The 27211-nt window shown below is 36.1% G+C and overlaps 1 protein-coding gene across 2 annotated transcripts in view; it reads right to left on the minus strand.

Annotated features, from left to right (window-relative positions):
- Window positions 1-592: 592 nt before the first annotated feature.
- Window positions 593-27211, minus strand: part of GALC (galactosylceramidase) — a 35988-nt gene continuing 9369 nt past the window's right edge. The window contains exons 7-17 of one of the 2 annotated variants that reach the window (XM_051621870.1): window positions 18797-18927; window positions 14108-14263; window positions 12507-12631; window positions 11373-11500; window positions 10812-10901; window positions 9486-9575; window positions 8999-9143; window positions 8321-8501; window positions 6364-6527; window positions 4560-4636; window positions 593-2776 (exon numbers count right to left, since the gene is read on the minus strand). In XM_051621870.1, coding sequence (XP_051477830.1) covers window positions 2633-2776; window positions 4560-4636; window positions 6364-6527; window positions 8321-8501; window positions 8999-9143; window positions 9486-9575; window positions 10812-10901; window positions 11373-11500; window positions 12507-12631; window positions 14108-14263; window positions 18797-18927 — 1431 coding nt within the window. In that variant the 3' untranslated portion in view covers window positions 593-2632. Of the gene's footprint in view, window positions 2777-4559; window positions 4637-6363; window positions 6528-8320; window positions 8502-8998; window positions 9144-9485; window positions 9576-10811; window positions 10902-11372; window positions 11501-12506; window positions 12632-14107; window positions 14264-18796; window positions 18928-23958; window positions 24087-27211 lie in introns of both variants that reach the window. The other variant, XM_051621871.1, reaches the window with a different exon arrangement.

The following is a 27211-nucleotide window of genomic DNA, read 5'->3' on the forward strand; positions in this document are numbered from 1 at the left end:
TAGCCTCAAAGATAGGGTGGCAGAGAAGGGACAGAATTATTTTGATGCAGTGTTTGTGTAGGTGGCAACACATACCTGACTACTGGAAGACAGTATTTCCAGAGAAAACAAGACTAGGTCTATGGAATTTTCCCCACACTTTTGAAGCTGAATGCTTAAGTTTAGGAGAAAAGCTAGATGCAAACTGATATTCAGAGTAAAGATGCCTCATTTAAACTTTAAAGAGCACCTGTACAGCAATGTCTGTTTCCATACCTAGAAACAAACTTCCAGCTAAATCTCACAAACCCTTGGTACTCAGCAGTTTTGTATGACTGGCCCTTAAATAGACTTTAATTCCCTTAACTAAAAGCAAAATGTACATTGAGCACTATAAAAAAATGTTTAATCAACCGCACAAGTTCTACTGCATATGGATTTTGAGATATTTGTTAATGAGGACTGTTTGGCTAGACAGTGCTTGAAAAAGTCTTCCAACCCAACTAAACTAAAGCTAATCATGTTTATCAGGAATCACAATAGAAAAACTGTCAGCTTTCTTACCAAAGAAAACCAAGAACCATTTACAGAAGAACTCTGAACAAATAAAGCCTTCTTTTAAAGTGTTTTATTCGTCCATTTGGAATGATTAGTATTTATAATCAACAACATAAATCCACCCCTCTAAGAAAGACCTGACAGCTTGTTATTGCCAAACATATTACATTCTGCTGAAGGGTGAAGAATTACAGACATACAAAGATTAATAACATTATATTACCATTAAATCATTCTAGTTTAATCCTCTAACATTATAAATTAAGATAGAAAAAAATTAACTCTTCCAGTGACACAATACAATTTAACAGTACAGTTTATTGCACTAATGCATTAAAAGGTAAAAAAAACCTCAACAGCTCCTTTGGTATAACTGCATCATTGCTGATCTCACTCTTACACAAACACTGCTTGCAGCCACACAAGCTACCAGGAAGTCTCCAAGAAGTATCCCACTAGGGCAATCAATCACAGATAAAATTAGTGTATTCTGAGGACTACTTCTCCTATACTCATACTACTTGAATATGAGGACCTAACATTAGATTCCTTCACATTTGGAGTTACCAGTGACAACTCTTCTGGAATCAAGCAAGTAATGAACAGATTTGCATCCATTCTTCAACAATCAAATGAAACTGAAGTGGAAAAAAGGCTTTTATTTTTCACCCAGTTAAATAAATACTTAATATTTGCAAGCCTTGTACAACATTTCTGCTTATTAGAGTTTGAATTTTGAGATCTCTTCTTCAAGAGATATTTTGGAAAAGAACCTTTATAAAAGCTTTCCAGTAATGATTCATATTACTTTAACTCTATATTAGATGACAACTTTGAAGACTGAAGTTAATATTTGCTGGGCTCAGCCTTCAAAAACCACACCAGAATAACTGTATAAAACAAAGTACACTGCAAATGTGTTACTCAAAGATTAGATATTGCCTGCTACAGATAGTCTCACACAGCTGTTAATGCCCTATCTGGTCTGTGGAACTACTTGCTTTTCTATTAACTAGGATGTGAATTTGAGAAGTAGACAGACATAGGAGGAGTGTTTCCTTATGACAACAGACACCATCTTCATTCAAACTGACCAACAACAAACAAAAAAAGGTCAGAAGCCAACTGAATTTGAACTGTGTGTGATGAAAATCCCATTCAGTACCCTGTTATGTTCTCAATATTTTTTTTTGGAAACAGTAACTTAGAAAGAAAACAATGAAGCAACAGCAAAAGAGAATCCCACATTTCTAAAGGATCTGAAACTGCTTTACTCCACGGTGCTTGCCAGAATCCATGATGCAAAGTATTTATTCTTTGCACCATGCAAAAAAAAAAAGCCACATGGCTGTCATTAACAAACTGCAAGTTATGCTATATTTCAACCCTTTCATTGGAAAGAGGAGGTAGTGTAGAAGGCACATCTTGCACATTGCAGGATGCAGGATGGGTAAGGCACATTGCTATTCCACTGAAAATACGATTATTTTAAGGCTGGCAATGAAAGCTGGAAGAAGTAATCAAATGCACTTGGAGTACTGTAATGTCTAGCTTCAGACTGTAGCAGAAATACAGACAAAACATCTTTTTCTTACTACTGAAAAACTAGGTACTTCATCCAAATGAAATCTGAGAATGACAGACCTACAAAAGTGTGGGGCCACTGGCTCATAAGGCTTACTGGCATTTAAGTCTTTCTCTCAGAGTGAAAGGAATGGACATAATCATGTAAGTGTTAAAAATGCAGCTTGAGATGCCTCTGTTTTCTGTTAACTTCTAAAGTTATCTTAAAAGTGAGCTGCGAATTTAAGATGTTGCTATTAAGAGATTCAAATCCATTATTTTGTTTGCATCATCACCTCAAACTAAAATTTATCCCCAAAAATCAAAGGGCAAAAATCCCATAGCAACCAGGGGATAAAGTTACAGTCATGTTGATACCTACTCAAGTAAACCTTCAACAAATAAAAAGGGCAGAATTCAGATTCCTTGCCAACAGATCAATCTCAGCATAACATAAAGTCATCCTCAAAGTTTGAACTGGCTCATATTTGAAGTAATATGAGAACTGTGTTCTGCAAATGCAAAAGCCACCTCAGCTTGCTTCAACATGAAAGTTGTCAAACTGTGCAAACTCAAACGAGCGAGTTCCAATAGCAGCCCAGCCATTACTTGGCTTAGAAATGGTGACGTTCTCCCAGAGTGGGTAACCATTTAACAGTCCTGATGCAGAAGTGCCCTGTCAAAAAGAAAAGGAAAAAGTTAGCTTTGCAAAACCCAGTGACTCAGTGTATTGATACAGAGCATACTCACACTGGGAGTAGAGACAAGGCAGAAATACGTCAACATTCAACTACATTTCACACATTTTCCAAGCAGAAGTGCTTCTAAATATTATGTGGAATCCTCCAGTGCCTACCAGCTCCGTGAAATAGATCTGACATCTTTGCACTGAATATATAAAAGGTCCATCCTTCCCTAACTCACGGCTTTGCAAACTCAGTGTAGAATCTTAAAGGTAAACTGGTTTTCCTCTTCCATTTGTGTCAGGCTCCCTCAAATAGCCCAACTGTCTTAAGGGGATATGATACAGCTGGCACTGATTCTGCAGAATTAGGCAAAAGTCAAAAGGAAAGAGAGATGTATTTAAGCCATTAAGCTGAGAGGGAGAAGGACAGGGGACAGCAGAATGGTCAAGTATCATGTGGATACTAAAATGAAAAACAGTTTCAGGAAAATTTACTATTTATCTTGCCAGTGTTCCATTAAACAGCATTTAGAAAAGAAGTACTTCAGTTTACCTTTATTGCTTAATCTGAAAGATAACTACAGACACGGGTAAAAGCAAAGAATGCCTTTCAAGGAGTCGGTGTGAGAATTCTTTAAAGAGGGCTCTGCATTTCTGTCATTACATCAAAGGCATATGTGGTACAAAATGCTTCAACAGCACAGATGGAAGTTTGTAGCATCATCATTTCAAAATTACCACCACTGTTTAGTGTTTTAAATTATTCATGTTCATCTTCAGCACCCCATTCAGGGAAGCAAATGCCTTGACCCACTTTAAAGATAGCAATCACTATGGTAAGTGTGGGTATAAAAAAGCCCAAACTAAACTACATCCATTCCAGTGAATTCCTCAGGTCCAAGTGTCCCTTTGTCTCCAAACATGAAAGCACAGAAGACAAAAACCAGCTTCTAATACTCACTGACATTTTAGGATGAGGAAAAGACTCAGTGCATAATTTTAAAAGAGTGCTGCCTTCAGTAGATCTTCTCAGCTAGGATTCAAGCATTCCCACATTTCAGGCCACACTGCATTTGCAAAAGTTACGTTAGGCAAAGGGATCAGGCTTTCAGCAGAGGAACTTAAAAGCCTTTTAGTTAATTGCACCGATGTCACACCCAGCTAACCATACAGATATATTTAAAGTAGAACTTGGGGTTACTTTCCTCACCAAGTGACTATGGCCAAAAGGGGTGAAGTGATGGGAAGGAAAAAATGTGGACAGGCTTCTTATCAACTGTGGGCCATTATTACAGCAATACTATGCCCATGCTTTTTCAGTATAGAAAAAAAGGATGGCAGCTTCTCTGAGTTTCCCAGTCCCTCACTAACTCCATGTACTAGACCTTAACATGAAAAGGCAATTGGTGGGAGCCAGATTTGTAGAATGGGCTAACTTAGCTTACTGACAAGTCTTCAGAACAGGAAGTCAAGTCACGATCTTTTAATTAAATTAAACAAAACATTTGCTTCTCTAGCCCTTTTATCTCCAGCTTTCAACTCATCTTTCCAGTTATTTTCTATTCCCTCTCCAGTTTCTCAGGACCTCTTTAAAATACAGGCAGCAGAACTTGGTACAGAATTTTAATATTGGTTTATAATGACATATTATTTATATTTTAGATAGGACAAACTAATGCAAGTAGACAGTCAACAGTATAACATAGTTTTGCCTAAACCATTTTGGACTAGATATTTCATAACTGGTTTTCTAGCTTTTTGCCTGTGTCCTTACCTGAATGTTGAGAGTTAGTGTGTGCCATGCATTATCCCGGACACCAGAAAGTCCTTTCATTAATACTTCTTCTCCAGCTGCAAGACATACTTAAGGTTAGCAAAATGTTGCTTCACTCCGTTGCTGAGACTGATAAATACCAAGCCAGTAAAAGGAAAAGAACACCATTTTCAGAAGTGTTCAAGACTAGCATCTTACCAATTTCAACTGCAACATGAAAGGCTTAACACGCAAACCTGGACATTATCAGTGCATTCTCCTGTTTTGCCAGGACTTTTTTTCCACTGAAATCTCCAATACTCTTGAGAATTTGGCCTGAGATAAGGATTCCCTCTATTGAGAGTATGGGTTCGTGAAGTGTGACAGTAGCCATTGTTCCGCTTCAATAGCTCTGATCTATAAATCTCCTTGTTTATTGTATTGGAACTTCTTCAAATCAGGGTTTGAGATGCCATGTCATCATGTTGCTTATTTCTAATCAAAATTTAAGCTAAGCAACATGGAAGATTGAAGACCTGAAAAAAAATTTGGTGCTACAAGTAAAATCTCAGCTATTCAGTAGATAGATAGTTTTGGCTGCAAGTTAATGTAACATTCAGGCCCCCTTGTAGAAAAATACTAAGATCTTTGAAAACAGCTGTAGAGTAAAAAACTATCACAAATGTCTTGGTCTGAAATAATGAGGTGGTTAATGAAAATACTCTCATTTAACTTAGGAAAAATTATTTTTGACAGCCTGAGAAACTAATTTGAGTAACATTGTTCTCTCTTATTAAAAATACATGCTGGAGGTGATCCTAAACATGAGTATGTTTTTACATACAGCTGAAATTTGTTATGGAGTCAGACATCGAAAAGTTTCCCTAGAGAGTACTGGGATGTTAAGAGAAGTTAACGTAAAGCCTTCTTCATGCTATCCATGGTGGAAAAAAAAAAAAGGGGGGGGGGAAAACCATCAAACAAACAAACAATCAACAAAAACAAAACATTATGAAACAACAAGATTAGGAAATATTAAAAACTTTAGTTACCCAATAGGAGAAAATTTTTAAGGTTCAATACAGTGTGAAATGCGTCATTATAGGCTGTCTGCGTACCAATGTTCTGTAGATCTAGAAGCTGCATTTGACTAATCAGAAACTATTGAAAACTTTGGTTATACTCGTGAAGTGGTAGGAAATGCATTTAAACAACAAAGCCTGATACTAATTTCAAAGTAAATAAAAAAGAACTTCTAGCTATTGATGAAGTATTACAACATACACCCTTTCATGTGCCTTTCAAACGCTCTATAGATGAACACAAATGAATGTTATTATCACAAGCATAACATGCTCTCGCTCCACTGAGCTAGACTAACAGCAGAATGCTTCATTTGTGGAAACGGTAGGCCACTCATTACCTTAGCCAGCTGTATTATACATTAACTTGCACTGCTCTGAAAGGCAAACCACTGCATTTCAAGCAGGATTTCCTTTTTAGATGTAGTATACAAACACAGATCAAACCTGTGATTAATACTGTATTAGAGTTTTTATGAAAACCAAAATAATTTACATTTGTTAGTGTAAAATAAGTTTTATCAGCAGAAAAAAAATATCCAGAAAGCTGAGACTGAGAAGTAGACCCGCCAGTAGCCATCAGATGCTCTCTTCACATTCAAAATGTGGCCATCATTAGAGCACGACAGGTACAATTTGTAATGATGATAACAATTAAAAACCTGAATGTTACTAATTTTTATCAAGGCTAACAAAATGACACAACCGTACGTCAGCATACACTGCTGCAAAAAGCTGCTCACCTAGGTCACCAGTGATTCTGTAGGTGCCATCTGCAAAAACCCAGAAGAAAACTCCTTTGGTACGTCGAACATATATCCCACCATTGTCGACTCTTCCTGCAATAAACACGCCCCCATCACGTTGTTTTTCTATGTAGATGTCACAAGTGATTGTCATGTTTACCCTGTAAGAGAAGTTTAGTATTTTAACAAGCAAGGAATCGAATTTTTCTAAGCCAGCAGCAGATAGAAAAGTATTCCCCATGGAGTACAGCACTCTTTTGAGGGAAGCTTTAAGAATCCTAATCATAACCTACAGCTGTGAGATGCACAGAACCTGTCGAGACTGGTTGTTTCCCTAACCGGTGAGTCCACAGATTTCCTTAGGAAAAACAGTTCTTCTCATACATCACCAACAAAGTGTATTGTCAGCAACTTCCAATTATTTTTTCTTAATTTAAAAACAAACAAGGAAAAAAAAACCACATCCAAAACAAAAAAACAACCGCAGGAAAGAGAAAAATAATAATAAAAACCCCAACAAACTAAAAATACCCACACAGAAGTTTTGCATCTCCACAGGAAAACTTTCAGGAATACAAAACTTTTACGTCTACAAAACCAAAACTCAGTTGCTTTTAGATAACTAAATGAAATCCAAGATTCAAAATCAGAGCAGTTTTGACCTATATTTCTCTACAATTTTTAATACAGGTCAAGTCTTAAGGAATCCAGACCTCTTGCTCAAAAGCCAAAACAAACTTTTTTTAAACACAATGTTTGAGTAGGTTGAAATTAGTTCATTTTCCTAAGGCGATAATTCAGCTCAACAGACTTTACTTAACAAGAGTTTGCAGAAAAAAACATCAGGTAACTGAAGAACAACCTTCAGCTACAAGATGGTGGTATTCTTCCAGGCTTCAGAGCAAAGCAATTCAATCACTTGTCCAGGCCAGAAACTGGAAGCATGAAACATATTCTTAGAAAGCATTTGGGGGATCAATGATCCAATCAAAGCAGAAAGAAGTGACAGAATGCCTATTTTAAATAATAACATATCAAAAGAATTTGATCTAGACTTCCAAATAGAAGAAAAAGGTTTTAGCATAAAGTTTATTAATACTTACTAAACCAATTCATTAACAAGCTCTTTCCCAAATGTTTTTTAATTTTTAATACAAATTATGCAATATGCTGCTTGATTCCAATTGCCATCATTATCACTTCTAGAAAGAACTGCAATCACAATCATACTTTTATCAAACCAGTAAAACGCAGTTACATTTACCCAGAAATGAAACTGGTTTAAGTATCAGTTGAATCAAAACCACACAATTCTAGGAACTGCTCAGAAGATGGCAGTCTGCAACAAACATAACTGAATTAGCTCCCAGACAGGCATTGATACAAGGAACAAGATACAAGGTACAAGGGACAGACATCCCAGACAATGATACAAGATTCATCAAATCACTAGCCATCAAGCAAGACAACTCATAATTAAGTAATTCAAACTGAATCAATTTTTTGTCCCATTTAAAAATGTATTGAAACTCAGTGCACACTCTAAATTACAATTTTGATTTGGTCTTTCTACTATGCCAACACAGATCCATTGTTCTAAAAATGCAGCTTAAACAAATATGCCCAGCAGAACACTAGGAAACAAGATTTCCCACACAGTGAAGCAGTAGGTAGGCCAAGCTACCAAAAGCTGTGGTGGACTCTCCACCTTTGGATCTTTTTAAGACTCGTTTAGACAAAGACAGAGTTGATGTCTTAGAGCTGGCAACAACCCTGATAAGGGCTCAGTGACTTTTAGAAATCCCTTTAAGCCATAATTTCTACATGTCTAGAGGGAGTCTGAATACAAAAGCCTTCTGTCCAAGAGAAATGAGGCTTGACAAAGATCAGCTTATCAGAATATGTCACGTGGTGGCACTTCCCCAGATGTCACTAGAAAACAGTATTTACATACCACTGAAAATTTCCTATGATACTGATGGTCTGGTCTGCATCAGAAACCCAAGTGACAGGTCGCTGAACCACCACCTGTCGGAGCGTGAACACATGATCTCCTGGGTCAGAGGCATTTATGAAGTATTCAAATACACCTGTCTGATCTGCAAAATTTGGGGCTTCACTGAAAGGCGGATTACCTGTTCAGAAATCAAAATACACGTCAACACCAAAACACAATTTTTCTTCTCTGTACTCATTTTCAGAAATTTCCTCTGAAAATATACTCCAGAATTTTTACTTACTCTACCAAAATACAGCCTCCAAAGCTGAGGGTTTAGGTGTTCAAAGATATTTTCAGTTTTGTTTTTAAGCAGACCCCAGTTTTTGCAAACACACCAGCAAAGTAAATTAGTAGTCCACTAGAGTTATGAGATAGACTATTTGAATCAATATATCTAAAACTGTTAGTAACCACCTGGTTAAGACACAGAAATAAACACCTCATTGCAGGTGAAGTATACAGGTGTAAGCTATTGGAAATGCAGGTATAAATGAAGAAAAATAAAGCATACATTCAGGCTACTTCACATTGCTTACATTAGAGGACTCAAATAACATAATTGTTACTGCCTTTCTACATTAAGACTGTATCTGTGTGTAAATTACATTTTTGGAGAGGTTAATTCTGACTTACGAATATTGAAATCATCTTTGTAATTTGAAGGAAAGGGCTGAGGTGGTGGAGGCTCCGGGAAACCACATTTCTGTCCTGTCTTGAGTGTGGTTAAAGTGTAGACTTCATCTTCTTTTAGATCTAAAGAAAAACTTCCCTTCCACACCTGGAATTAAAGAAAGCTCAAGCTGCAAAAATCAGGCAACCAAAATATAAAATAACTAAGTTCCTGAATTAAAGAACATCCTCTATAAAGTCCTGATTGAAGGCAAAAATCTCATTTATGTCTCAACATTTAGTATCTCCACGCTATTTTAAAAGTCTCTTTCCCTCAAACTCTTTATTACCACTAGGTAAGCTTGTATATATCTAGTACAGCTGTACTTAAACAGAACTAATGAAACATGCACTAATTATGCAATTTAATATGAAAGTCCAGGCCTCCCTGCAAAGTAGGAAGAAACACCTGAAATTTCAGAGAGACTGTCATTAAAACTGATCGATTTACCTTTACAGGATGGAGTTGCTGGAAAAGACTAGATTTTCCAGATTCAAAACAAAGTCTAGAACGCCACACTTGAAGGGTTTCCACCATATACTACAATGAAACAGAATATAAAATAAAACAAACAACAACAAAAAAAACCCTTGAGAAATATCACTCCTCTAAGGATATCTCAATTTTGTTGTTTTAAAGTGGTTGATCCCATTAGAGGCCATTGCTCCATTCAGCTAGTCATTACACATTATACATTATCGGTCAATAAGCCACTGTCCTGACATGCAGTAATGCTGTTTATAAATACAGCAAAAGCATTGCAATCACACATACAATTTTTAGCTTCTCTATTACCGACAACAGTACATCTTTGATACAAGCTCTCTGCCGAGAAGCAGCCAGGCAGAAATAATCTCCTGCTAATTTTGCTTTAATGAGACCTTTAGTTTAGTTGCTGGTTCTTTGATATTAACTTTTAAGCAAAGTACTTTGCTTACAGATCTCCAAACATCTGCAATCCTATCGTACATCAACTACATTAGTTACAAATTTTAATCATATCCAACTCCTACTTTTTTTTTTTTTTAGTTACCCAGATAAACAACAAGCAACCTAGAGTTTTGTTTGGATGAGCTGTCTGATCCTTCCCACAAAGGCAGCTGTATATCAGAAGTGATGCTCAACTACTTTTCCTAAGCAAACCTCAGAAGTATTGCCCAAACTATCTCCTCCTAAATGAAAGGAGCCTACTGCTACCAAAAATCAAATTCCAAATAAGTAACCACTTTCATCTGCTGAGAAACAGTCATCCAAACCAACTAACAAAGCTTCACTCCAGTTTACAATGTGAAAACATTGTTCGTACTTCAAGGGAAATTTAGTTTAGCAAGACTAAAAAACAAAACAAATACAAAAACAACTGGGAAATTCAGAATATCTCTTTATAGACTGGAACAACATAACCTACAGTATATAATCAACTGCAGTTACTTGCCCAGAAAGGAACAACTAGAAAGGTCATGGCCATGCTGGCTGGTCAACATGTCAGACCACCCAGCCCTGAAATAAATCCTAAAGAAAATTGCAATTGCACTTCTGTTCTCCTGAATTTCTTCTTCAATATACAGATCACTACAATGGGGAACAGTAATTCTACAAATTCAGTTATGACATTACTTTTCATGGTAAAAGCACAACAAGGTGTGTACCAGCCTCTAGTATTGGAGGTAAAGAACTCCAAATCCTTGCTAACCTGTGATACTGTCTTCCTTGTATTTTATTATGGATAGCAATTAATTATACAAGACTGATCAAATGTATTCAAGATGTACTTACAAATGACCCTTGGAGGTAGAAAGTTGCTCTCTGAGGTGTCACAGTGAAATGAGGCAGTGGAGGCCTGATACATTGGGAGTGATTATGAGTCTGAAAAAAAAAAATAAATAAATGTAACAAAAGAAACATACATTACTGGAATGCATCACCTGGTAATGTTCATGAAAAACATACAGCATAAACTGGAATTGAAAAAGCAACATAGGGTGCGTTTGCTACTATTTATTTTGCTGTTATCTTAATAACTACAATTATACTAGCTTAATAATTTTATTTTGAATACTGCTTTAAAAAAGCTTATTATTTAATATTCTCCCAGAGTATGCAATCAAATTAAAGCTAATTTGTTATATAAATATGATCTATATTGGTCTCCCCAAAGATGCAACTAGCTAGTCAAAGTTTAGATAGGTAAAAGGACCTCTAGAGGTCTCACTAGCAAAGCTATAAGCATCAAATAACATACTCACAGATACTGAACTACATAAATCAAAATACGTTCTTTATAACAAAACATTTCCTTTACCTTTTCCAGTTCATTGGAATTGCTGATGCACATACCATAGTTTCAATGATGATGGTAAGGTTTCCTAAGCCATCTGTCAAAGCTACAAAACTGCCACCTCCTTCTAAGTGTCCATCCACTTTCAGGTACGACCAGCCTGGTTGAGTAAACTGTGTTGTGTGTGCTGAGACAGACAGAACAAAAATCAGAAGAAAATAATTAAGTCTTCATAAAAAATAATTCCATTTCTAGTCTGAATTAGATTTTTCTCATACATTCTTACACAACAAAAACTTGATGTTGGGAAGAAACTAATGAAACTTCCAAAGCATATTCTATCTATACAGGAAGAAAGAATAAAGAATTGAAAAATTCTTTAAACTTAGACGCTTAAAAACTATCATCTAAAACTATCATCACAGAGCAGACTGAAAAGTTAAAATTATAGTGATCAGACAGGAAGAAAAAAACTACTACACCACTATATAAGTCAATCGCGTACATTCAATATGAGTACTCACACCGTCTAGGTTTTCTGAAATATCTGGGTTTTTTTTAATTAATTAAACAGTCAAACCAGAGAAACCATAGATGGGCATCTCCATGAGGAACAATTAAGTAAGGGTACATATGCCACCTGCTCTACTGAACTGTGGCAAAGACACTAAAATACTACAGGACTACCAAGTAGCCAGTGAATCACATGTGCATAGACGCTATGTGAATGTATTCCTCCTTCCCCAAGAAAAATGAAATACTGACCTCACAGAAGCAAAGACTCACAAGTAGGACAAGAATACAGAGGTTCTTTGTTCCATTTTCTCAAACTGAGAGGTATCAAGTATCTACTCAGGGATTAAAAAAAAAAGAGGGAAAGGAACTAACACTAACCTGGCACTTCAGATCAATATATAATTAATTAATTAAAGTAACAGCTATAAAAGGCAGTAGTTTACTAATTTCTGCTATATCTAACAGTCAAATATTAAGATTTCCCCTACTCCTAGATCTTTCCAATTTCTAGTGAAAGGAGCCTTTTTCCCTTCTTTTTCAAAGTATTCACAAAACTTTCAATAAAACTAATATAATCTTGTACAAAAAATACACAGAGATAAATAAATAAATAAAGGCCTTGAAAAACAGTTATGCTCTGTGTTAGATCACTGAACTTTTACCTACAAACTTTTTACCTGTGATCCAGATGGGAGCTTCTACTCTATAGTGGCCACTCCATGGTTCTTGTGCTGTCATTAATCCACACCGACCAAAGGGCAACTCTTCATAATAACTAGCCACCAAGTTCCACGCAATGGTTCTGGAAGAAAAACAGGTTAATTTACTCCATTCACATGGATAGGATTAGATGAATTTAGTACAAGAATGTATTCCTCTTTTTTCTCTAGCAAACGAAAAAAAATTAAGGAAAAAACCCAAATATTTCCAGCTAACAGAGAAAGAAACAAAAAAACCCAAACCAAAAGCAAAATTTAAAAAAAAAACAACAAACAAACACAACTCCAAAGCAACAACAAAAAAAACCTATAGGAGAAAAGAACAGAAACAAATCAACTTTCAGTGTTGAGAATTTCTTACAAAACCCATTATACATTCTCTGGCTATAGCACCATAAAAAGTTGTACATTAAAGGAAATGTGTACTGAGAGTTAAAGACTGTTCATATTTACTGTTCTTCCTGTTTTGAAGGGGAAAAAATTAAGTACCATGAAAAAAAATAATCCTTCCTTTATCCATATAAATAATGAACAGATAACAAAGCCAACCAGCCACCCTCCAGGTCTTGTTTGCTATTTCAAGAAGTTGGCAAAACACATTTAGAGATTTATAAGGAAGTCAAGTTCTGAGGAAACAAGCTTAGCAGGAAGGTAAACCGCCTTTCACCAGAAAGACTGTTTTCAATATGAAAGCCAAGATAACTTAAATACTGGATAGATGGACTTGGAGCTATTCCACAATAATTTCTAAATAAAATGCACAGGTTTGGTTCTCAGGTTGCTAAACAAATGGGGTATATGCAATTAAAAAGGTCTTGTTAAAAAAACAAAATATAAAACAAAATGGGAGAAGACAGACCCCAAAGTAAGATATTAAAGTCTCTGAGAGTCAAGAAGGAACCAGAATGGTAAAAAATTCACATAGGAAACATTAATCAATTAGAAAACTTCAGTTTGCAGTGCAGGAGACATAAGATTCATAGGAACAAGATGATTCAAGAAACCTCACTTGAGAAGCATCCAAGTACTTTTGTTGTCCTCCATCTGAAGCATTTGAGACAAAAAAAATGTCTCTGTTTTTGCAAAAATAAACTTACATAAAAGCTAAAAGCTTTAAATCATTTTGCTTACATCTCAACACCTGCATTTTCTTTAATCAGATTTTTTTTCTTTCAGATTAATATTTGCTGCACTAGAACATGAAAGTATTTTTCTACTCTCTTCTAAAACCAAGAGTTATAAAATTTCCCAATAAAGAGAACAGCCTTCTTCCAGTTTGGAATTTAAATATGCAGAAAACAGCTAATATCTCACTCAGCTGCATAAACCATTGAAAACTGTGGAATAGTAACTCAAGAATACATTAAAACTTGTGGGATTTCTACCCCAAAAAGAGGTAAGGACAGTAGACTTCATACCTTACTATATTTTAATTCAGATCAACAGTAGGGAGTTTGTTTACCTACTATCTTACCATAGTAGACAAATGTGTTACATAGTACTTGAGACAATTCTTCCATACAAAGCTGTGAAAGTGAGCAACAGTACACGACACTTACGCAGTCATGTTTCCATTCACGTAGTTTTGGTTCAGGATCCGAGCCCAGCAGCCTGCACCTACTTCATCATTAAAAGTACTATAATCTTCTGAAGACCACAGTTTCTTCTTAGTTAATAAAGCATTTGGCACTGTTTTTGTTCCAGGATAGTGAGCCCTACACAGTATTTTAAAAAGAAGAAAAATCAAAGCTGGGAAGTATCAATGCCAGTAATTATTCACCTCCTGCAAACTGTTAATGAAAATCAATCTTTCTTTGGAATAATACTAATGGAATAGAAGAAAATCATATGAGAGAGTGCTCATAAGCTGCCAGTATATAAGTATATATGCTTTAAACATATTTTGCAATTTCTGCTGCTTGATGAAGTTTCATCCTAAAAGTGAGCCTGAAGACTTTCATAATTGCAATGTGCAAAATTAGAGAAAATACTTGCTACTCTGTACAATCCCAAACAAAATTGCAAATAATTATAAAATCAACAGTAAGATACAGTACTAGGCATTATTCTATGAACCCCACTGCACGATTGTCTTAGGACTAAACATAAACTTGGCTAATACTGCACAATTTTTTTGTAAACTCAGGTTTCAAAAAGGTCTGCTAGTCAGACAACAAAAGTTACAGAGGGGTAAAGTAAAATTAATTGAAACATAGAATGAATGCTAATTTAATTCCAGGATCTTCCTCAGTATGAGTAGAGATGCCTTCTCCCAAAGAAAGGCTACTGATTATACTCAACCACAACACTGATTCACTGTGCCAAATTTGTCTGGAATAAAATCTTTGAAATCACATTAAAAAACAAGATGATTTTTGCCTTCATTGAACACACTACATACATGCACTGAAATTAAACTATCAGCACTGGAAAGGAAGGCCTAAATATTTCCTTTGATATTGGTGGATTTGTAACAAGAAATATCAGTTTTTCTGTACTATTGGGGTTTTTTTTTCAGTATTTTCCCCCTACTGGACAATGGGCCATTTCCCAGCATTGTAGTCCTTCATACATAACTTCACTAATGACAATATATCAGAGATTTTTGCTACATCCTTCCCTGCTGTACAGATTACTGTATATTTCCCATTTGGCTTGGAAACAAAACTATTATCTTAATACCAAACAAAGGTTTCTGTAATGGCATAAAGTGTGTAGCCTACAAAGACAAGGCAAAGAACAAATACTTTGTCTTTCTACACTCCATATATTGAAAAGCTCTTCATTAAATATTAAGAGTCAACATCCAGGTCAAATACAAGCCATAATCTACAGAACTAAAAAGGGCAGAGGGGTGTCATAGAGAGCTTTACGTAAGATTACAAAGGAATAAAATCTAAAGAGCTCTAATTTCCTGCACTAAGACAGCAGGGTCGCCTTTCTTTGCAAATGGAGGAAGATAATTAATTCAATGCAAAGACACTAAAGCTGTGAAAATAAACTGAAAGAATAGGGATGATAAACAGGATTAAAGTTCCAGGGACAACAAACAAGTTCTAGAGGCAGACATCTTCAGTGTGTCTTTATTGACAGCTTTGCTCTATTCAGCAGAGCCCACACAATTAAAAAATTCTCATTTTGTCCCACTGGTATGCAAGCAAGCAAAACAGTTTCACCACCAGACTGAGAAATGAATATATTTTTTCTCTGCTATTAGATGCAATTGCTATTACTGCCAATGAACACAATTTACACCATATTTGCTTCTCACTGACACTACTGTTAACCAAAGGATTTTATTTCACCTTCACTAATATCTAAATTAGTCATGACTAAAGTGTGTAACTCCTACTCAATATGAAAACTAACTTTTTAAAAAGTACAGCAATCTTTTTTTTAACATCGAATAGCACAGCAGAGTGTATACTTTAAGAAGACCCACCCAAATGCAGAAAATAAACATTTGCTATCAAATTAGAATGAAGGCTTTCACATCCGGTATGTGCTGGATTTGTTGAACTCTACTAGATCATGCTACAGCCCTATTCTAGATGCCTTGTGCCACTCTACAGCTTCAACAACTAAAAAAAGGTGTGCAGTAAAGGACAGATTAGCTGTGTCCAGAGCAGTGTGATCTGCTCCTTTAGGAGTGAAAACAACTCTAATTCACTGGAAATGAAAACTCCTATAAAGGAGTGACTATACTCCAATTACTTTCAGGAAATGATTGGTCCTCTCAAAGACCACTACTATTTGGAGAGTCTTGAGTATCTATGTTTGCAATCTTCAAAACACTGTCATTTACTAAAAAAATATTTCATTGTTCCCTCCTCCTTTCAGTCTCTCCAGAACCAGCAGATGTTTGGTTCATTGTTAGGTCCTCTAGGTGTTTGTTAAGAGTGGTAATCATATGTTTTTTAAAATATTCACTATTATGTGACTAAGTTTCACATAGCAGATGATTATAGAATCATAGAATAGTTTGGGTTGGAAGTGACCTTACAGACCGCCTAGTTCCAACTCCCCTGCCATGGGCAGGGACACCTCCCACAAAACCAGGCTTCTCAAAGCCCCAAAGATGGCCTAGCTACAACTGCCCTGGGCAACCTGTTACAGTTTCTCACCACACTCCTACCGAAGTATTTCTTCCTAACACCTAATCTATATCTACCCTCTTTCACTTTGAAACCGTTACTCCTTGCCCTATCACTACACACCCTTGTAAAAAGTCCCTCTCCAGTGTTCTTGTAGGCCCCCTTCAGGTACTGGAAGGCTTCTACTTATGAATTGCAAATGCTGCTTAGGAAAATTGCCCACAGTGACTTCATTTGGATAACTTAGTTAAAAACACAACAAAAACAAAACAACAAACTTTGCTATATGTACAACAAAAATAACTCAATGGCTCAAACAGGAGGAAGAGGAAGATCAGGATAGAAATAGCAGTTTTGTCCACCATTTTTCTCTTGTGTATCAGTGCAAGGGTGTAGAAGATAAAAAAATATTTTAAAAGACTAGCTATAATACACTACAATTAAGTTTTACAGAAAAGCACTGCCTATAAAAACTTCAAATTCTAGTTCTCAAAAACTGCTCTAGAAAAGAGAAATCATCAGCCAACAACACTGTCTTTCATATTTCTCGTTCTGTGTTTGCATACAGGCCTGGGAGGGTCTTGAGACAGTTTGAATTCCCACTATTACAGGCATCACAGCATGACTGCATCATGAAGTAATGTCACATCATCTTGTTTTTCTTGTTAAATTGGACTTAATTATGTCTAACAAGTTTATTTAAAAGGTTTGATTTTCCATGACACTTAATATTCAGTCATATATGTGTTTAGAACAGATCTGGTTAGGAACACTGATGCATCTAACCAAAAAGACTGACTTGTCACCAAACAGCACACTACATTTATATTAGATGAAAATGAAAGTTGTTACTCCTAAAGTAACTGATACTTTCTAAACACTTCCTATTTTTTAAACTAACAGCAGGAAGCAGGGGAGAACGGCAAATTTGAACACTAGAGTCAGAATAGCTTGGTCTCTAACTGTATAGAAAGAAAAAAAATCTAACTGGTTTAACTGTGTTACAAACAGGTAGCACATCTAAAGTACTACTGGTGAGTAACCATGGAATTTGAAAGTCCGTCACTGAAAAACATTGTTTTCAAGTTTTCCAATGTAATTTAAATATGTTCCCACTGTGGGTACCTACTTGTAGCTGCCAAAAAACAGAAAGGAAGCATGTTCACTACACTGACATCATGTTAACAACAGTGCATTTGTATCTGGTCAGAGTGAGTTCACAGTGGCTTTCACTTGATGATCCACACATGATCCAAGACTCCACTTGCAAAAAACTGCCAGGATACTTTTTCTGGTTCAGAAATTGGAGGGGGATTGATTTGCGGAGGACACTGGCTGCATATCTGTATCTGGAGGGAAAGCCTTCACTTATACATCTCCCATGGGTCAGATATATAAAGATAAATAAACAAGACTCAAGTTGAAGCACAGAAAAGCCACATTTGAAGCCAGGTGATTGGGTCCAGCAAGTTTATGGAACCTAATTAAAATTTAGAGCCACTGTAAAAAGAAAAGTTAATGAGCAAGTCTTACACACTCTTGCATTCAGCAGACAAGTCAGTAACCAATCTCAAATTTAGCCTACTGCTTTTGCAAAATATGAGCATCACATGATGAAACCTAGAACTAGAAAATAAAGTCAGCTGGCTGCATGTCTTGCAAACACAACCCTCACATTAGAACAAAACGGGGACTAAGAATCAAGATATTGTAACTAATAAAAGAATCACAGCCCCAATTCATTTCTGGATCACCCCCATTTCTGTAACAGACCAGCGGAAGTCGGTAATACAAGGCTGTATACAAAGCTGTAAAGCTAAAACACTTCTTGCATACCAAATAAAGGAACTAAAACAACCTTCAGAATAAATAGGGTTGTCAAAAAAAACACTTTAGTTCATTAAAAGGGCAATCAACACCAATAGAAATGTTCCACATGACAGCAGACTTCTGATTCAATTAAAGTGTTGAGGCAGTAGCCAAGACAACAGCCCACGTGATTTGATGCAGGTTCCTAAGATAGATTATAATATCAATCCTTTTATCACAGGTAAGAGTACAGAGAGGTCAAACTGTGGACATGCTATTTATAAATAAGATGAAGACAAACTATGAACAAACCACGAAGAAAGAAAAAAAGAGAGAACCCCCTACCCAATCACATCGACCACTTCATGGAGCTCAGAGTCAAGCAGCAAGACAAAGGAAATGGGCTCCCACAGTCTGTCGCTGGCTATGATCCTCACCTGCTGTAGACCATGCTTATCCAATGTGTATCTCAACAGCTTTGGAAAAAAACAAACAAACAAAAAAAAAAAAAAAACAGGAGAGCAAAGAACAGAGAGAATAGAGAAATAAAAAAAATGTCTTCCAAATTGTTAAAAATTTATACTGGGAAAGGCAGCATCTTCTTGAGCACTATTCAAACTTATTTCAAGACCAAATCATGCTCCAATTCTTGTTTTTACACCTTAAGACAACAACTGTTACAAAATGTAGTAGATTGTCATGCACAAAGAGCTTTCAAAGGACACCTTCTTCCTCTACCATGCCAAACTCCCAAGCACATAACAAAAGGAAATTAAAAACATTTGGTTCTTATTTTCTTATACACACAAAACTGCAGATAAAGTTAAAGACAGAGATTACCACTTTTCACGCATGATACTCTATTTGCAGATCAGCCACTTAGATGTTATAATGCTGAGGGTTAGGCTACAAGGCCCACCTTCAGGGCAATGACAACTGAACTACAACTTACAAACCTCATGAAAGCACAGTAAACATTTAATTAAGAAAAGGAAATTATTGCCTCTGTTCCCCTTGCTAATAAACTATTTTGGTTTACCAGTGAAGCAATACAAATTATACCGGTTCTTCCTAAGCACAACCAACAAAAGAAATGAGAAAAACTCCAGACACAGATACACCTGATTACTCAACTGCATTTTAGTTCAAGTTTTAAAACTGCAACCACTCTGCACTCTCTAGACACTTAAAGTCCTTGAAAGTCTATTAAACAGATTTAAAATGTCACATAAGAACAAGTCTAACAATGCAGTTTCTTGAAGTCCAGAAGTCCTTTAAAGAATGTTTGCTGTACTTGTAAATTCAGGTAACACGAAAACGCTTAACCACCTTTAAATCATTCTACATTTTTCTACCCTATATCAGCTTCTCTAGCAGGGACATCATCTGCAGGAAATAGTGCTGCAAGATTTTTTTTCCACAGATCAGAATCTCAACTAGCTTATGCGCAGTCTGATGGCAGCCTGATACATGAGCATTTCCTGCCCCAGTCATAAGGCTTTGAAGTCAATGTTAGTACTGCTTTTGCATAGTATTTTCGTGTTAAACCTTGCATCAGAATAGGGCAGGACTTGGTTTGCAGACTTAACATACCGAAAAAGGCTAAAGTTTTTAGCGATTATGGGAGGCTCCAGATGCCTAAAGATAAATGGTTTTAATGCCCATCCTCAAGAAGGAGGATCTGTGATAAAACAGGCTGTCAGGCACCTCATCAAGTTCAAACAGATGCAAAAACACAGAGTCCTACATTTTGGACAGAATAACCCCTTGCAACAGTATAGGCTGTGGAGTGATGAAAAATTCAGTTAGGTATAAGAACTTAAAAGAAAAATTAAAAAGAGCATGAGTATGGTCAAACACGTGGAATAAGTTGCCCAAAGGTGTTGTGGAGTAATTAAAGCAGAACAAGCCTCCACACCATGAAATAACTGCATCTCCTTCATGCAGGACAGGTTCAACCAGATAATCTCCAGAGGTCCAGCACAAACCAAGATAGTAAATCTAGTTACAGATAACATCCCCAGAAAAAAGACACTGAAGGAAACAAAACAAAACAAAACAAAAACACCAAAAAAAAACAGAAAAAAAAGACAAGGCTGTTCTAGCAGTAAAATATATTGGTTTTAATTGAGATTAAACATTAATGAGATTAAACATTGCTTTGTGCAACCTGGTCTAGTGGTAGGGTTCCCTGCTCATGGCAGGGGGATTGCAGCTTGATGATCTTTAAGGTCCCTTCCAACCTCAATAATTCTATGATTATGTCTTATGATTAGTTACATAAACTCAAAATTATGTTGCTAGCTTGTGCTTTGAACTCAGTAATTAAAAAATCCTGTTTCAAATTATGATAAAAGCAGCATGGTCCAAAATAATTCAAAAAATCTACACAACGGTGCTTTCTATAATTAATTTTTACTCCTTCTATCAGCTTAGCACAAGTCAATTCAATTTCTCTCTTACAGCAAATGGTTTCTCCCTCAGAAAAGAGTAAATTGCAGTGAACTCAGTTTGTTCTTCCTATTGAACTGAGAAAGCATTCCTTGATCATAAGACTAATGATTCCTCTAAAGTTGCAACTACATTAACCATGAAAATAAACAGAACAAGAACTGTTTACATAAAAGCCACAGTCATTGACAAAGAGTTCTTAAATACGTCACCCATCTTGTTTGTTCATTAAGAATGACTATTATTTTCTCTTTCTTTTAAATGACAGAAAATAGGAGACAGAAAATTTTAAAAAAAGAGAGAAACTGAAATGGCAGCAATCATTTCTGCTATTTGATCATTGTATTAAAAAAGACTTATGCTACATCAATTAGAAATATTTTTTTCTGTCTGGAAAAAAAAAGGTGATGAAGGGAGGGTTTTTTTCCATCACTCAACACAAAATTACTGTCCACTAATAATGGCCTACAGGGCAAAGGTTAACTTAAATTATTAAGAACTAAGAAAAAAAAATTTTCACTTAGTCTGCTTCTAGATAAGCATCACAAAAAAATGTTGTGCAATATACTCCAGTGTAATTGTGCATTAATATATAGGCCTTTAAGAAAGGAACTGCCAAACAGAGCTAGGCTGTGTTAAACAGAGCAAAGAAAATAAAGATCTAACACAGAAGATGCAATACTGAGCCATAATATACCGTGGAAGAAAATTAATATAAATATATACTATATAAACAAAGAAACAGCACCCATCAAAATAATATAGGAAGACAGTAGTGGAGATGATCTTGCAAACAAAATAAGGAAGCATAACTTAACAATTTAAGACTTGAGCTAATTATGTGACAATTTTTTTTCCCCGTTTTCAAGCACTTTTTGAAAACTGGTTAAGTACATTGATTTAGCAGCAGATAAAGGTTTTTCTTGCTTTTCCTCTTCTAGCAAAATACCTGTTTTCAAGTGTAAGTACTGCAAATCATCGGTGTGAAATAACATCAAACAATATGTTCAGGAAGAAGACTCCTTCAACCAATTAATTTGAAACACACTGAACGGTAACAGCTTGGTAGCCTTCATTCTAATGAGAAAATACTAAGTCCTCAATGTTTGAAATCACAAGCCAACAGACAGCAAACATGGAGGGATAAAAACAGTCAGAAACTTTACCTTAAACCTACCCTAGCTACGCTTCAGACTTCAAATGCTATTTTAGGCAGGGATAAGGTTCTACAGGGAGCAAAAAATACCTGACACCAAATTAAAGAAAGGAAAGGAGGGTTACACTTTAAAAGAGATTATGGAACTGTGTATAGAAAAGGATTTATGAGAAAAGATTTTAAGACTCTTTAGGAAAACAGACTGAGTAGCAGCTTTTACAAACTAGACATGGTTATCTAAGGGACATACAGATACAGTGTGCTTTTAGCAACTTTCTGAACCTAAGCATTTGAAGGACAAACACCTAAACACTATTATCTTTTTCTAGGTCAGCAAGAACTGTTTGCTAGTTGGACCTTAAAGTCAGCACTGGCTGAGAAACACGGTGTTCTTATTTTGTACTAACCTTGATTTCTTGATAGATAACGAGACTACTGGACATATAACATGCTTCTAGCTCTTCAATTTTGGGGGTTTTTTTGGTTCAATGTGGGTGGGAGAGTTGGGAAAAAAATCTGTGTGACATTTAAAAAAACCCCTCTGACAAAAAGAGCTTTCATCTTAAAAAACAACTAACACATCTGTGGTCCTAAAGGCTACAAACAAAAACAAATACTTCCAGCCTTGACTCTGTCAAACTCTTAAATAAGAACCATACACACTCAGCACATTCATTCTGCAAGCTTCATTGGCACGGAAATCGTAACTGCCTAATGCTCTATAACTTGCTGAGTTGCAAGTCCTGCCTAACCTAAATAATAAGTATTTAAACCGAATTACTTAGTCAACACTAGTAGTATAATTGATATTTCTCAGGCAGCCACTTCCAGGTGATCAGTGTTTATAAGCTCAGCACATATGAAAGCAGTTTCTTCATAAAAATATCTGCTTAACTGATCTGCTATAACCTTTGAACCACACATTTGTTTAAACATTATGAGCGTATCACACCCTCTTAGGTATAGATGAGGATAAATGGTACACTAGGGACCACAAGCATGTTCTTACCTGAGTAAGCTTAACAGAGTTAAGCAAGTTAACAAGTGTAACACAAGTGAACAATTTATACACATATTGGTCACTTCCACTGGGAACGTGCTATGATTTTTAAAAACTAATTTGTAGTTTTGAGAAATCAGATTACCAAGAAATCAAGATCAGCAGAGTAAGTATCAAGCCAGCTAACAGAAGCAAGATAATAAGGAATTGTATTATGGAGCAAGAGTGCGGGCAAACAATCAAGTTGCCATTTGCTAAAACTAGAGCAGTGGGCATTCCTAGCTGCTAAAACTGAGATGGTTATATTCATTTAAAAACAAGCAAACAAACAAGCCACTTTTGTTTTTCTTTCTACTTCACTGTCTCTGTGTGCACTTCCAATACTACCTATTACCACATATAAGCAATAAATAAAAACTCCTAGCCTCAGGACATGACCAGAAACATCTCAAACAAAGAACTTATAACAAGAAATGCTGCAAGCATTAAAGTCCCAGTGTGGTAAGTTCCGGTGTGGAAGTTCAAGTTCACCTGAAACTAAAACTGCAAACCAAGAATTCAGCCCTCAGGTTTTTCTGACTTTCAAGATGCACATGCAGATTAGCTAAAGGTCTCCATATTTGCTATTGCTGAGGTAAGAAGCCCAAAGTACAGTTCCTAACTAAATACCTGAAAGTTACGGAAGAGTGGTAAGGTTACCTTACACATGCACTAAACTGAAAGAAGAAAGAAAGACAGGAAGGAGCAGTCAGTCACCTCTGTCCCTAATGACAACAACACTTGGAATGGCTAGGAAGTATGAAAGAAGAACATATGACTTCCCAAAATGGAGGTGAAGGCTTACTTATAAAAATGAAGCAATAAGCAATGTGTAAAACTCCTCCCTTCTCCCACACTTACCCGACTACCTCAACAGCATCATTAAGATAGGGATCAACTATCATCTCCTTTGAAACGTTCCAATCTCCATCTGCAGCGATGATGCCAATGTTGCTTAGACCCAGTCTGTCCAAAGATTGTCGAAGTACCTTAGTAACAGATAACACCACTTAAAGTACAGTCTTCATCAACCAGGCAACATGAAAATTTAAGACTGAAAACAATTTAAGAACTGCAGGAGTTGTTCGTGGAAACATTTGTCTTCAGACCAAGATGGGTAAGAAGAGTTCTCACTTCTCAAAGGAAAGCCATAATGAAAACCAGGAAAAAGTCAATGACAAGTATTTTCAACAATGGTTATCTATGACATTCAGATAGCCATTAGAGGAAATTGGGCTTCTCACTCTGATTACTTTTGACAACCCATGTGTATATGTGTACTCCACTCAGACACTCCTAACACACTGACTCCACCTATTGCATGTATGTAATTAATTATATATGAGTAATGGATTTATTGTAAATTCAGTCATGTTAAGTTGATTTAAAAATAAGGACTGGCTGGGATGCAGAAGTGGACATACCTCCACAACTGATCAGAAGTGAAAATTAAGATGAACTAAAAAAGTATATTGAGAAAATGATAGAAGTTTTAAAATAGAAAAGACCTTGTAACCATGCAGTTCTCTACAAGAACAGAAATCTTTGACAAACAACTGTCCTTTTCAAGCGAAGAGTACCTAGGCATTCTTTTCACAAGCTATTTTACTGAAAAAATAAAAAATCCTTGATCTTTTAAGTGTCTGATATGGAAGCTTACCTATGCCTTGGCTCTCATATGTCTCACTAACTTTCAGGAACGTAATGCATAGAACTGGAATCACATATTTACAACAAAACTGAGAGCAGTCAACTTGGAATTCAAACATGCCAGCAGAAGAGAAATCCTATTCTGCCCTTCCAGCTTCTCCTTGCTATTTCACTGGCAAATATGATAAACCTCTCACATCTGCCTGTGGAACTTCTTAGACAAAATATACGCAGCTCTAACAGTTAAGAATGAACCAGACCTATACAGGACTGGTAGAAATAATGCCTTATCTGACCACTCAACAATAAAGAAATAAATAAAGTGTTTTCAGCAGCTTCCATATACAGTTGCATCTGAAAAAGGACATCAGTTCTCAGTCTAAAATCCTTTTTTCAACCTTGGATTTAAAGACTGATGTACTGTGTATGCACGCATGCATGAGAAAGATTTTTCCAACTATTCGAAGATCAGTAGGCGTGAGTGCTTAAATAATTTCTTGTAACAGTCTGCCAGCCATGTGAAGAAGAGTAAGAAGGATTTCTATTTTGACATATAGTCAAATAAGGACACAAAGCAAAGTTCAAGTGTTGGATAATGAAAGCCTATATCTAAAGAACATAAAACTGAAGAAGGAAAGTAGCAATGAAGTTCTGTTCAGATGCTTGATGCCTTTGAAGAATAAAGTCTACTTTGAAGAATAAAGAAGAATAATTAATAATGTTAGAAATACTTACAGTAAGGTCCTTGCAATATTGAGCTTTGTAGCTAGCTAGACATTTGGTAAAACTGCCTAGCCATAGAAGAACAGAACGAAATTACTAGAAAGGTTGCAGAACTTCCATGTTGAAAGTTAAGTACTGAAGTCAGAGAACTGTAGACACTCAAAATACACTACATAATAACATACACAGGATGGTTCCCCTACACCCAGTATTCATGATATGTACAGATACTCCTTAAATTTTAGAGCCAGTTTAAGATGACAGTACTTAAAAAATATAATTGTAGGAACAGGAACTTCTTGAGTAAGAACATATAAGCAACAGGATCATTATTTTTTTCATTTTTTCTATTTAATAAGAAACATAACTAGCACCTTAGTGGGTGAAATAATTGAAGTAACATTTTAAAAGTAAAATTTAGCAAGGTAACCAAGAACTTATCTATGTCATGCATCTGTCAGACATTACAGAAAATATTCAGTGTACAACAGCACACCCCAGGAAATAGATCTTTTTTTGAAATGGAAGACTGCAAATAGAACTATGGAGCCGATTAGTGAAGAGATGTCACAGAGCACTGCAGTGTAAGAGAATGAATGGTAAAAGAGGCGTTAAATATAAAGCCTTATATCAATTAACATAAAGTGGAGGGAAGGCTGACACTTTTCAGCAAGTATTTGGGTGATTTTAAGACAAGGTTTTAAATATTTAGCTCTAGAAGCCAAAAGCTTAATTCCAACTCAACAGCATTTGAAAAGCTAAGAATAAGAATGCCACACCTATACTCGACAATTTGTCCTCCATGTTCATTCCCCCCACATTTTCCCCGCATTCTCTCCACATAGGGAAGCCAAGACAAATGGATGGGAAAGTCTCCAGGTGACATGACATAGGGCTGAGCAAAACGGAATATTTTTCTTTTGTACAAGACATACAGAGAGCCAGAATGGCTCTTTTTTTTAAAAAAAAAAAAGAGCCAGAGATATAGCAAAATGAGCATTTTATTTAAGATCTGCCTCCTCTCTCTGACAATTCATTTTACAAAAGATTCAGTCTCATAGGCATTCCAAGAAACATAGTATCTAGTCAGTAAAGTAATAAAACTTGCAGGTCAAAAAAACACCAAATTTTTCACTATTTATCTTCCATATTACTTGCATTGTTTTATTCCAGCCTGCAAACAAAAGCTTTCAGTTCTGTTCAGTCGTTCCAGAGATTTCTACTTGAAGTCCACACACACACATTTCCCCCTTCTTCCCTACCAGTGTTACTTTAACTATGATTCAGATTATCCTTTAGGAAACCGTTAGTATCCCCTTAGTGATTTCCCTATTAGTCTATACCCAATTAGTTAACCCCTTTCCTTCTTGAAAAAGGAAAGCCTAGAACCCACACTGCCTGAGGCTAAATATAACAGAAAATTTCTAGCTCCTGAGGGTTTGTGGGTTTTTTTTGTAATAAAGAGAACTTGTTTCCTAGCTTTAAAAAAAGTTACACTATGATTTGTGCTGAACAAACATTGGGATGGAGTATTTTAAGAGGATTCTAAGCACACCCACTGAACAAGTTCAGACAGGGATTTAAGTAGCTTCACTGGCAATGTCTGAAGCACCCGCACATTCAGCAGTTTTGTTACCTGCCACGCTCAAAGAAACAAGGCACCCTGATAGAGATTCCAAGATTTCCTGCTATATCACACCTCAGTGTATTCATGTTTTCTCTGAAAGGGATTTTGTAAGTC

Source organism: Apus apus, chromosome 5 (genome assembly GCF_020740795.1).
Source record: "Apus apus isolate bApuApu2 chromosome 5, bApuApu2.pri.cur, whole genome shotgun sequence".
NCBI classification, from domain to species: domain Eukaryota; kingdom Metazoa; phylum Chordata; class Aves; order Apodiformes; family Apodidae; genus Apus; species Apus apus.